The sequence below is a fragment of the Bicyclus anynana genome, chromosome 13 (genome assembly GCF_947172395.1).
Source record: "Bicyclus anynana chromosome 13, ilBicAnyn1.1, whole genome shotgun sequence".
Taxonomy (NCBI): Eukaryota; Metazoa; Arthropoda; class Insecta; order Lepidoptera; family Nymphalidae; genus Bicyclus; species Bicyclus anynana.
The window spans coordinates 4,422,247-4,436,312 of NC_069095.1; the positions used below are offsets into that span (position 1 = coordinate 4,422,247).

The window sequence follows — 14,066 nt, forward strand, 5'->3', positions numbered from 1 at the left end:
CGTTATTACTAGTGTACTAAATATTATATGCGTATTCACTTACCTGAGTTGATAAACAATGTAACATACACCGTAATTTCCCCGTAGTGCCCTTTTCTGTGGAAAAACGGGGAAAAAATAGGTATAGCCTGTGACACGTACAAAATAAGGTAGAATTTCCAAAATCGGTTTAGTAGATCCAAAGATTACCTACAGCCTTACACACTGACAATCTTTACCTCTCTATCATCATCATCATTATCAACCCATATTCGGCTCACTGCTGAGTCTGCTCTGCTGCTCAAGTCTCCTCTCAGGATGAGAGGGGTTGGGCCAGTAGCCCACCACGCTGGCCCAATGCGGATAAGCAAACTTCACACACGCAGAGCATTAAGAAAATTCTCTGATGTGCAGGTTTATTCACGATGTTTTCCTTTATCGTTTGAGACACGTGATATTTAATTTCTTAAAATGCACACAACTGAAAAGTTGGAGGTGCTTGCCCCGGACCGTATTCGAACCTAATACGCCCTCCAGAATCGGAGGGAGAGGTCATATCCATTGGGCTATCACCTCTCTATAACACTAGTAAATTGTTGGAGATAGAGTAAATATAGTAAAAACGAAAATAGTCACACATTTTTGCTGCGAAAATGAAAAAGGCAAAAAACTCTGCGCAGCCGTCATTGTAGCAGAGATTATCGAATGCCCCAGAATCGTTAACTGCTTATGCCTGGAGATGGACTGTATACTCGTAAATGGAGTGAGTAAAAAGTTTTGAAATTGAAATCCCCACGTTACAAAACAAAGAGGCTTTTATGGAAGCTTTTAACTCTATTCTTTAATGTGTTCCTCCACAGTATTTTTATAGCGGAATCGTATTTAAATAAATCATTTTCCTGTTCTACAATTTCATATTAATACTTAGTTATTATAAACGGGAAAGTTTGTATGGATACTCTATAACGCAGAAACTACTGAATGTATTTGACAATAAATCCTGGATTTACACACCTACTTTATAACCTGGATAAACTCACAGTTTCTGTGGGACTTATCAAATTGAGGGACTCTAGTAAATGATAATAAAATGCAATATTACAATGAAATAACAACAATCTATTACGTCGGTAAAGTGTTTCCATCACAAAGGTGCTGTGGCAAGATATAATTACATGGTGTAATTGTGTGTGACTTAGGTCATGGAAACATCTAGGTACAATTATTATTAGGTAGGTACGTACCTACTATAAAATCCTACTAATATTATAAACGCGTAAGTTTGTATGGATGTTCGGATGTTTGTTATTCTTTAATGCCGCTACTACTGAAGCGATTTGGCTGAGGTTTGGAATGGAAATAGATTTTACTCTAGATCATAGTCTACTTTTTATTCCGAAAAATCCATGGTTTCCCGAGATTTGCGAAACTGATGTTTTGGATGATATGAATGTTTGTTAATCTTTTACGCCTCAACTACTGAACTGAATTAGCTTAAATTTGGTATTGAAATATATTATAGCATGGATCAACATGTAGGCTTTTTATCCCGGAAACATCCATGGTTCCCGAGGGATTTGTGAAAAACTGAATTCCACGCGGACGAAGTCGCGGGCGTCCTAGTATTATATAAGTTAATCTTTTGTAATGGTTTTAATTTAAAAAAAAAATAATTAGTCTGTAAAGCTTATGAGATTAATAATATATATACACAAATCTATACGAAAATAGTTATATACATACAGTTTGACATACAATTAAAAGTTAGTACCAAACCACGAAAAAAACCGATAAATAAATTAGTTTGAACTATTTTGTAATGCGGGTCTAGGTAAGTTAAATATAGTCTCTAGTTAACTAACAACCAATTAGCCAACACTGGAAAATTTTCGTTTGGTAAATAATTCTAATTGCGCGTGAAGAAATCACCGAGATTTTTTGCTCGTGGCGAAGTTGCAAATCCGGACTATGATGCAGTCTAAGGCGTAGTTCACACACAAGGCAGTAACAAAGTGTAGATTATGTTAGTTCTTAATATAGAATAGATCATGTGAGTAATTATTTCCAACATTACAGAAAAAAAATGTTGTTGAAATATATGACTAGGAGCTCGATTTAAACGATTTAACCAAACTTAAAGTTAAACTTACATATAATTTGTATTTCATTTCATAATGTTCATCCCAACATTCACATTCTACTCGTATATCTTGTAGACGGTTCAACCGATTTTAATGAAAAATATCTTAAAACCATTGCTAAAAAGCCAGCTTTTAAATCAAATAAAGCACATCTAAATCGGTACGGTGCCACGGGCAAACAAACATAGCGGTCAAACTTTAACGCCCATATTTTTATCGGGATTTAATAAAAACAAAATCATCTTTGATGGCAATTAACTCAACCAAAGCAAATAATTTTTATTTATTTATATTTACTTTATTGCACAAAAGAAAAGCAGAAAGAAAACAGAAGAAACCATAGAAAGCAAGTATGTGCAAAGGCGGTCTTATTGCTTACTAGCAGACGCCCGCGACTTCGTCCGCGTGAATTTCAGTATTTAACAAATCCTGCGGGAGCCATGGAATTTTTTTGAGATGAAAAGTATGTGTTAATTCAGAGTAAAATCTGTTTCTATTCCAAATTTCAGCCAATTCGCTTTCATACATCCAAACAAACATCCATACAAACTTTCGCGTTTATAATATTAGTAGGAAGTAGGATAACAAAATCTGCCAGACAACTTTTGAATAAAGGAATTAATGTAATTAAATACATTGCAATTTTGTAATTATAAACGACAAACTCTTATGTGATTTGTCATAAAATAAAAGTTCTGTTTCAATTAGCAGACTACTTATTAAAAAGTGTTTTCAAATGCATTTTGAATTCATTGTAGGTGCGGTGGTTAATCTAGTAGTTGCTGTTTTGCTTTGCCGTCAAAGAGATGAAAGCCGTTAGTACCGACAATACACTTTTGACGTAACCCTCTACCGTCATTTCGTAGTAAGTGCTAATTACCCGTTATGCCAAAGTAAATTCTATGTTCTTTGTAGTTAGTCTTTCTGGGATAATCATGTTTGAAGTAAAAATTACATGTTATTTTAGTATGCGGTTGAAAATTTGAAAAAAAAACAAACAAACAGCCGTTAGTTTTTTAAAAATTGTGTGGGGTTACGTATGATTCACCATCTTCATCGTATTAGCCGATGGACGTCCAATGCAGGACAAAGGCCTTTTGTAGGGACTTCCAAACATCACGATCCTAAGCCGCCTGCATCCAGCGAAGCCCTGCAACTCGCATTAATTTCCAGTGAGTGCCCGAGACTTCAGCTATTCACAAATCCCGCGAATACCTTCCATGATTTTTTCGGGATAAATTGTAGGCTTTGCCTACAGCCTGTAGCCTAGCCTTTAGCCTTTATTTCCATTCTAAATTTGAGCCAAATTGGTTTAGTAGTTGCAGTGTGAAGGAGTAACAAATATACACACAAATTTTCGATTTATACGATTTTAAACCGACGAAAATAGACAAAAGATTAAAAATTCGACGTGTATTGTTTTTTATGTATGAACACGTGTAACTTTTTACTGATTAGTCCGATTAGTTATTATACGATTGACAGTAAATTAAAAATTATGTAATAGTAAGTATATCTTTTAATATGTTACAGGATTGGTACACCAACCATATAGTAATATAAATTATTATTCCTGTATAGTATCGCACAGTTTCCTATTGCAAATTGCACAACGCGGGGTCATACAACGAAATTAGTTCTGATGTACAAACATAAACGGCTATAGGATATCCTATTGCATACTGTGATTGTGGTGTAATTTATGTTCGTATGGCAGTACAACTAACTACATCTATAACTTGTGCAATACGGGGACGTAGACAATGGAATATTGGTTTCCTAATTCATTCTGTAGTATATTTCGCGTGAATTACTGGCGTAACGCAAAATAAGCCAAACACTTTACTGTAATTAAAGCCAGTACGCGATTACTAACATTTCATACGATAGTTGGTATAGTATGGATATATAGTAAATTAGAGTATGAAGCTTATATCATCTAATCTGCAATAATGCGGGTAGGCCTAGGGACATTTATTGACCTTAGGTATTACCGGAAAGGCTTAAAAGCGCTATAAGTGGCTCGGGGGTAGCTTCCCCATATAACTATAAACTTCCAAATTCCTAATTCCAGACCATTAGTGAGAGTTTTGTTAAGAAAAAGAAATCCTTAATATTTATTTGCTTGACCCTAAACTCGAACTCAAAATCAAGATCGAGGCAGGCAGACAGAGAACCACGAGCCATTTTTCCAGCGCATGAGTCGAAATATAAGGGTCGCAAGCCTTACTCTTCACTCGCGTACTCACCACTGTACCGCTCAGAAATGACGGCATAGTGACTGCTATTTCCTGATATAGTAACAGCCTTCTAAGCGTTATTCACGTTGGTTCATTTCACAGGTAATTTTTGTTCAAGGGCTTATAATCTAAAACATTTTATATTTAATTCTTAAATAATCTCAACTTTGGATTATTTTTACTTCAACTGAATAAAAATAATTATTCTACATAATATATTTATTTGCGCAGTATTTCAACTTCCTGTGATATAGAGGCAATAGGGTAGAACTGGCATGACCTGACCCACATATGTCAGGTCATGCGATGCGTTATAACGAGAGTTTCATTCATCACAGACAAAACGTTTTGCGTTCATTTCACCCGCGCTTGTGTTCGCTAATCAAGTATCACCCACACAGAAGGTATCGATTCCCTGTGACTGCAAAAACGTCAAAGATATACATACCTACTTAATTAAACTTTAGTAACAACCAGTGAGAGAGCCGTGATAGCCCAGTGGATATGAACTCTATCTCTGATTCCGGAGGATATTTTAAGGGTATAAAGGGTGTATTAAAATACGGGTATAAATAAGGGTACGTTTTTTTAAGGGTACTTTTCAATAGTGTGCATTTAAAGAAATTAATTATCACGTGTCTCAAACGGTGAAGGAAAAACATAGTGAGGAAACCTGCATACCTGAGAATTTTCTTAATTCTCTACGTGTGTAAAGTCTGCCAACTGCTGCTGGCTTGCATTGGGCCAGCGTGGTGGACTATTGGCCTAACCCCTCTCATCCTGAGAGGAGACTCGAGCTCAGCAGTGAGCCGAATATGGGTTGATAATGATGAAAACGTACGAACTAAACTAAAAAGAGCAAAATAAGATCATATTACATTCTAACTGCTGATTACTTTGAAGGCGGTGTTAAACCGGTGATGTATTAATTCAAGCCATTTAAGAATATCATAAAGATTAAGGTTTTTGCAGAATAAAAATGTTAAACTTTGACTTTTTATGATTTTTTATTAAGTTTATAAAGTTTTTCAAAGTTAGTCAAACTTTTCTTAAACAACACTAATTTATTTATACACCAGATTAAAGATGCAAGTACAGCTACTAAATTTGAATACAATCAAAATAATCAGGATTATGTTTCTATTTCATTATTTTGTTAAATTAGCCATTTCCATACAACGTAAGCTATTTATGAATAGATGGGTAGTTTTTTTATTTAACCCCTGTCTTAAATGCAAACTAATCATAAAATGTGTGTTTTATTAAGACTTACTTTTTATATAATTATAATAATAATTATAAATTAATGCGATAGGTATACGATCATTTATTAGTAACTATATTTATGTATAATTTATAATGACGCTATAATGACACTCCATTAATGTTTTAAAATGAAGTTTATTCGCTAACGTGTTGCTTGGAAAAACCCAGCATTAAATTATAATTGATATACGCTATTTCAAGAAATAATACGTAAACATGTGCAAAGTGCGATTTTTTGTGAGCTCACCTACTCGATAGCTGCTTAAATACATTATTGTAATTTGTTTCTTAAGTGTATGCGTAATTATATTTTTAACATAACGAAAATATAATATATTCGTATCCGTATGTTAAATACTGTGAGATGTGTTACTAGCGCATGAAAAATGAGGCGCTCAAAAGAGGAAATTTCCACATCTCAATGTTAGTTGTGGTTAACAAAGAACGTTACTTAAAACCAATAATACCTAAATATCGTCTACAATGTCAAATTGATATTTTATTAAAAAACAAAATACAAGAAATAAATAGCCCTAGGCCTGCCATGTAGCATGTCGATTCTCTTTCTACATATGCTAACGATTCGTACACTAAACCATCTCTTGTGGATTAATTTTAATTCTATGGTGTAAACAAAAATAAAAATTCATTTATTTATTTACTAAAAAATGTATGGAAATGACGTTCATTATCGACATGTCACGTGATCAAGTTGTCAATCAGATACAATTCGTTTTCTAAGCGTAAGCGTTTGTAGAAAGATAATCGACGTGCCACGTGGTACAGGGTCTAGACTTTGTCTATTTCTCTTCACGAGTTATGCCGTTGGTCTTTAGGCTAGATTTTTTTGGTTGTTGGCTTTGGCACTTTCAGTAAACATAAACCATTTATTTTACAGGCTCCCCAGTTTTTGACATTCAAAGATGGGAAAATAGGAGTCAACTTCGGCGGCTACCACGCTGGCGTTGGATTTGGTGGTCTTTTCGGTGAGTAAAACTACCTTTTTTTTTGTTAAGTGACAAGTTAACCCTTGACTGCGATCTCGTCTGATGTTAAGTGACAATGCAGTCTAAGATGGAAGCGGGCTTACTTGAAAGTTGTACAAGTTTATTCTACCTCTGACGGTTTCTACACGGCATCGTACTGGAACGCTAAATCGCTTGGCGGTATGTCATAAAGTAACTTTTTTTTTTTATCTGCCGGTCAGTACGGACTTTTAATTTTTCATTTCTCTGTCTCTTTCTTTTCGGCCCGTTCTCTTTCCTCTCTCCTAATCACGATAGCTCTCAGCATCTGTGAGTACCTACTCCATTTCTCCTCGTCTGCTAGCATGAGTGCAATGAGGTTTTGCGCTTCCACCTTTCCCATTGGCCCTTGGGCCTCTGTTCTTAGGTCAGCGCAGCTGGTATATCATAAAGTACCTACTACGAGTAGCGTTGAAGCAATACGTTGTATGTATATGTGTGTCGAAACTACTATACCGATTTGGATGTGGAATGTAGATAGATTAGTCCCTGTGTTACCTTTATCATACTTTTCATCCCGGAAATATCAATGGTTTACTTGGGATTTGTGAAAAACTATAATTTACGCGGACGTTGAAGTCGTGGGTGCTAATGTTTCATAAAAAAATACCGATTAACTGTAACAGATTTTAATAAAAAATACAACTGACTTCAAAATTATAAAAATGTTTTTACTAAACTAAAAAGCGAAAAATAACATCGTATGTGCTACCTTCTCAGTTTGCAGTGATCAATTTCAAGGCGGTAGCTTGTACCAAGTTAGTGATGTATTAATTCAAAGAGTTTAAGAGTTCCCTCGTGTGTGTTGCGACTCCATCATCAGATCGACTCCAGACCTTCATAAAATTGTAATGCTTTAAAGTGGTTAATGGTAAAATATAAAACGCTATAGTTGCCCTTAGAATTTTTTAAAGTTCCCCTCGATTTCTCCAGGATCTCATCATCAGATCCTGACATGATTACTACAGGAACCAACTGGAAAGCACTCTCAAACGAAAAAATAATTTTTTAAATCGGCTCAGACGTCTTCGAGTGAACATACATAAAAAAAAGATTCCGACGAATTGATAACCTCCTCCTTTTTGTGAAGTCGGTTAAAAAATATAAAATACGCATGGAATTTTACTGCATCATTACAAATAAGTAGAACATAATTACATGCAAAGTAACTATTATGACTAACGAGAGAGCAATGTTTCATCAGCATTTATAACCACAATCTGGATTAATAAATATGTAAAACTTACGCACTGCATACGATGTTATACTCGTATTCTTTGTTTTTAATTTACATATTTTGTAGCCGTATTATTGCCTTTTATAGCAAACAGTAGGCGACTTCGTTAGCGTGGAATTTAGTTTTTCACAAATCCCTCGGGAACCATGGATTTTTCCGGGATAAAAAGTAGCCTATGTGTTAATCCATGCTATAATATATCTCAATACCAAATTTCAGCTAATTCGATTCAGTAGTCGAGGCGTGAAAGGGTAAGATACATTCATATCATCAAAATCATCAGTTTTCGCAAACCGGGAAATCATGATTTTTTTCGGGATAAAAAGTAGCTTATGTGTTAATCCGAAGTAAAATCTATTTCCATTCCAAATTTCAGCCAAATCACTTCAGTTGTAGCGAAGAGTAACAAACATCCAAACATACATACAAACTTTCGCGTTTATAATATTAGTAGGATTTGAGTAAGGAACGAAATATCCAAACGAACTATAATTTTTGGTATTAGAGAATCGTTGGAGCATAACAGTATGTCTAAGCTTTATAATGCTCAACATTGCTAATTCACATCTTTAACGTATGCTAGTTGACATATACGAAATTGAGATTCTATGTAATATAATGTCATCCGGTGCCGACTGAATATCTTATACTAAGTAGATGACATTTTGTCAATTGATTTGATGTTTATTTTAGTAGGTTGATAATAAAAACCAATATAGTGAATAGGCTAGCAGGTCAGTAGTTCCTGGTGACAATATTATTGTAACAATATATTGAGATTTTTTAAACATTATTTATATTTGTACAGGAGGAAATGCTGCTGGAGGCTTGTACGCTGAAGCTGGAACTCCTCATGGCCAATCAGCGATAGCCGGTCTTGGAGGAGGCGCCGGTCAAAATGGAGGGTCAGCAGGTAATTTTTATTCTTATAATAAAGCCTCAATAGCTCAACAGACTCATAACCAGGTCATGGTTCGATCTCCGTCCGCTGGACTACTGTCGTACCCAGTCCTATCACAGTCTTTTGCAACTAGTTGGAGGGGAATGAAAATATTGGTCAAGTTTAAAAAAAATCTTATATAAAAGAAAAACTACAGTTCTGCCTAAGATTGACGCTAAAACCCTTCGCTTCTATAATGCGGTTTAAAGGCCAGACTTGTTTGTGAGAGAATTGTTTGTCTCTGTGACGATTACCATCATATATCAAATCCCAAAGAAGGACTATCCAGGACTTCATGATCCAAGTCTGCGTTTAATAACTATTAGACTAACGAAGCAATTTCAAATCTGTAAATTATGCATAGATTCACATCTTCTACATTATTTTCCGATTTTTTTTAATTATTGGAGTAATTGAAAAGTTATTTAACTGCAATGTTCATTTATTTTCGTTACTCAAAGCAATTTTAATTTATTTGTTATTTTTTTAATATTTATCAAAATAACTCACTATGTTTTAGTTAGTTACACTAACTAACACAATAATATTTAACAAAATAAACTACCTAAACCAATTATAAAAATAAAAAAGGAAATATAAAATTAAAATTTATTAATGCTTTAATTTTAATATTAATAAACTTACAGGTGGACTATTTGCTGGAGCGACTGCAGGCAATGGTATTAATGCTCAGGCTGGACTTGCTGGAGGAACGAACGTTGACAACTCAGCTTCTGGCACAGGATTTGCATCAGCTCAAGCAGGAAACAACTATGCAGCAACTGGAATGGTAGGTAACGGGATAAGAATAAGATGGAAAGAAGAAAAGCAAAAGAGAAAGGAATTGAAAGCAAAGGAGAAGGCGTTACGTGCAGAACAAAAGAAACTGTAAACGATCTACCTATACTATAACCATGGCTGAGGTTCTTTTAGTGTTATGTAGTTAGTTACTAATGTAGTTCTTTTTGCTCACCAATAAATACTATAAGATAAACTATTTCTATTATTAATTTTCTCTATATATCTACAGAAATTAACCCCTGATTTAAAGTCGACTGACAAAGGTAAAATGAATTTTCAATATATGCAACCTGCATGCATATATAATCATATTGTGTGTGTGTGTGGCAGATTATATATTATATAGTAAATGCTATGCAACGCATGTTATTTTTTAGAATTTTTTTGCGCTTTTATATTCACAATACCACTTGTTCACGTGTTTATGCTTGTGTTCAATATGTGCTCAATGTATTACAATGGACGTTTTGAAAATGGACATTTTGTTACGTGTGAAATATTTAATTCATTTTAAATTTCCAGGGAGGTGCTGCATCTGTTGAGGGTTCTTCAGGATACTCTTTCTCTGCATCTAAAGGAGTTAAACCAGTTGAAGTGAAACCGATACATAAAAAAGTACATACAGAGATAAATATCGACTCAATAAATGAAGTGCGACCAGTTGAAGTAGAAAAAAAAGTAATTCATGAAACTGTACCACCAGTCGTCGTGAAAGAAGTGAGTAAAATATGGGAGCCCAGCGTCGAAGTACTAAGACAAGTGAATCTTAATTTTCGAGTACTTTTTAATTATTTTCTTAACACAGCATTTGCCGCAGGTTATCAAAGTCAATGGAATAAAACCCCGCATAGTTATTATTCTTCCCAGGTTTGTTTTAAGTCCTACCAATATATCACCCAATGGCAATGTGGCAGCCATAATAATGCAACAAAAATAAACCATAACGCTTTTGTAAACATCGATCCATCGAAAAACACCATTGATCGACGATTTACAGTGATTTATAAACCACCAAGTTACTTGGTATACTTTACCTTAAACGAAGGTAGCCACTTACTTAACTACTTCAAAGTGGTAATTGTGCTAACATTCTTATTAAAAGAAAAACATTGTATAAATACAATATAATGTATAATAATAATAATTTATTAATCCAATATTACAGGTTTATGTCGCTCCTAAAACAGCAGTAGTGGAGAAAGAAATCATACACACACATTATAAGCCACGTAGACACCATTTCCGCAAAACAGCGTTTCTTGGAGGTTATGTAGGAGGACAAGGTGATATTGTTGGACCTCCTCAAATTCAAAAAAGAATTGACGTTGATGTTGACTCAGCTGCGTCTGCTCATGCTGGTGTAGCAGCGGAGGGACACATTAATGGTGGAGTTGGATCAACTTACCATAAAGAAGTCACTGTCGAAAAAAATCCTACATTTTTCGCTGACATTTTCAACGTGAGTATTTCAAAAAGCAACTGGCGGATCTTTTCCAAAACTTTATTTACTCTGTCCTATCTTGTTGAAAATATATAAACAAAACCGCATACAAATTTCCACTGGCTGTACGCATTAGAAATGCATTTAACCTAAAAATTTTAAATATTAACATTTTTTTATTGCTTGCTTGACTGTGATCACTCCTGATGTTAAATGATGATGCAGTCTAAGATGGAAGTGGGCTTACTTGGAAAAAGCACAAGTAAAATCATCATCATCATTAGGCGATGGACGTTTACCGTTAAGTATAGGCCTAATTTAAGGACTTCCAAACTACACGGTTAAGAGCCGCCCGATGATGACTGTTTTTTGTTACAGATTCCTATTTCTACCCTAAAAGCGGTGGGTAACTTCCTTGGGAACACTGCCGCAAATACACATGTTTCTGTGGAAAAATCTGCCCATATACAAGCAGGTGGTTATTATTAAATGTTTATGAGTGAACAAGTAATCAATTTTATATTTTTAGATTAATTTATTTATAAGAGATACTATTGGAATTTGAAGAACTTTGACGAAAAATTTCATGAAGTTGGTGTACGGTCAAATGGAATTAGATGTGATACTGTCTAAATAAATAAACATACAAATTTTCAGACAAACTAATTATTTTCCTACGTCAAATCGTGCAATGCAAGAAAAACCAAATGTCGATTTACATCTACCTATAAAAACCGCATGAAAATTACCACATAATACCATAACGCTTTTATGGACGTTCATTCGGCGCTATTTATTGAGCATAATAAAAAGCTGCGCTGGTTTTCATTTCAAGTAAATAAACAAATGTTCGTGTTTTTTTTTAAATAATAAATTTTAACTTCAAAACATAATTACATTCCTTTTTAGTTTTTATGCAACTGTTACTTTCATAAGTTGAGCATTATGTGACGTCCAATGTTACAAAACAGCATCTATATTATGTTTTTCTACGTTTTATATAATATACTCCTAATAAATTACTGCTTATTACGTCCGAAAGTTAACGTGCACAAACAAATTGTCAGGTAGATAAAAGTAATTTTGGGCATTTTTTGTTGTCAAAATCGGAAATTTTTTCTGTTACTCTTCGATCGCCCTATCTTAAATCATTGCAATAATAGGTATATGAATGTAATTTCTCTTTTAATTATCATCGTAAATCGTAATAACATTTTTAATTTCTTATCATGCTTTTTAAAGGACTTTTTACTTTTATATTTTTAGCATAATCAATGATCATGAAAACATTTATGTAACATAACCTTTAATATTTTACAGACTCTGATGCCATTACATCAAAACATGCTCCATTATCATCATCACCTTCTTCTTCGTCATCAGCGCACATATCGGTCGAAACACCGAGCGCTTCAAAATTCATTGATGATATATTAGCTGTAAGTTTATGACTAGGATTCAATACTTCTTCTTCTTCATTATTTTGTATTTCTTATTTTATTTTTATTAAACATTTGTGTTGTTTTGGCTTTTCATTAATCTATTTTACTAACACTATTTTAATTCTGTGGTTTTAAATGTTTGTGTGCTATTTTTTGCTCGTGTTTTAATTTATTTAGAATTTTTACTTTTTTAATGCTTTTTGATTTGTAGATAGCATTAACTATATTTTAACAAAAGTGTTGTGGGTATAATAAACAGGTAAATAAAAGGGCCATAAGATTTTGTCGTAAGTAAACTTGTACGAGTAAATAAGATATTTAACAAAATATTTTTTGAAATGAATTCGATCTTATATACATCGACTTTATTATTTTTTGAAATTAATAATCATCAATATAATATATTATCAATCAATAATTTAACACTTTTTATATATTTGTAGATTCCAATTAACACGTTAAGTGCTGTTAACAAATTCTTGGAAAATAATGTGCCGGCAAGGAAATCTGTACAGGTAATAATACTTCTACTTCATACTTTGTCATATAAAACGTCACTTAAGAATACCACAGTAGTTGTGAGTATGTAGTCTATGAAACTTTGTCGACATTCTGGAAGAGACGTGAATTGCGAAGGGTTAAAGAGCATAGACCCACCATGTTACTCCAGCAAGTGGGGTAAGGGTGGTAATGTTTGACTGTTTAGCGATCACTATTAGTTATTAATATAATATAATAACAATGACTGGTACCGACGGTTTAACGTTTCACTTAGAAGTGATAGAGAAAGAATATCATTGTTCAAGCAAGTATAGTCTTAATGATTTTATTCTTAGGTGTCTGGTGATGGAGCTGTGGAGTCAAGAGTACGGCTGGGTCCTGCAAGGAGACGAGCTAACAAACACGTAGTTGTTGTCAAAGAAGAAACGCCTGTAGAAACAGTAACCGAGCAATAAGATAATAATAATTAAGACTTAAGTTATACATATCTTCTATGTACCTGGGTTTTGTATTGATAAATATACTTTTTTTAAAAGAATGTGTTTCATTTAATAATTACTGCTAAGCATAACTACCCAATGCAAAACCAGACTACCTCCTTATAGAAGAAGAGATTTGAAGTTCGGATCTGTCATGTTCTACAAAATGCGAGTTGGGCAGAGTGCAGGGCAGAATGCAAAGGGTGACACTGTTTAATGCTGTAACAATCATACTAACTAATAGGTGTTAATGATAATAGTCGGGATCGCTAGCTTTACGTGCTCTTCAAAGCACGGGGGTAGGACATCACTAAACTTCAAGTTACACTGAGAATTGTTTGGCAATTGTTTGAAAGAAGAAAAATCTCAATTTCTATCGTGACGCTGACTAAAGACGCGATCCAAGGACATTCTGATCCATAATCGCATCCTAGCTAAAATATATTTCTGACTCATAATAAACTAATTATTGGCAAAATACCCCAGAGAGAATACAATCGATGTATTTTGGGAAATGTAATTTTGTCATTAAAATATCGCAGAAAACTGTCACACTCCAGTTTAGATTCTGATC

General features: G+C 34.0%; 1 protein-coding gene across 1 annotated transcript in view; it reads left to right on the forward strand.

The window, feature by feature from the left end:
- Positions 1-13,551, forward strand: part of LOC112057930 (uncharacterized) — a 50,684-nt gene extending 37,133 nt beyond the window's left edge. Inside the window, exons 3-11 of the mRNA XM_024098541.2 lie at positions 6,525-6,612; positions 8,697-8,801; positions 9,476-9,618; positions 10,152-10,346; positions 10,795-11,088; positions 11,449-11,545; positions 12,391-12,509; positions 12,956-13,027; positions 13,349-13,551. Of these exons, the coding sequence (XP_023954309.1) occupies positions 6,525-6,612; positions 8,697-8,801; positions 9,476-9,618; positions 10,152-10,346; positions 10,795-11,088; positions 11,449-11,545; positions 12,391-12,509; positions 12,956-13,027; positions 13,349-13,468 (1,233 nt within the window). The 3' untranslated portion in view covers positions 13,469-13,551. The remainder of the gene's footprint in view (positions 1-6,524; positions 6,613-8,696; positions 8,802-9,475; positions 9,619-10,151; positions 10,347-10,794; positions 11,089-11,448; positions 11,546-12,390; positions 12,510-12,955; positions 13,028-13,348) is intronic.
- The last annotated feature ends 515 nt before the right edge of the window (positions 13,552-14,066 follow it).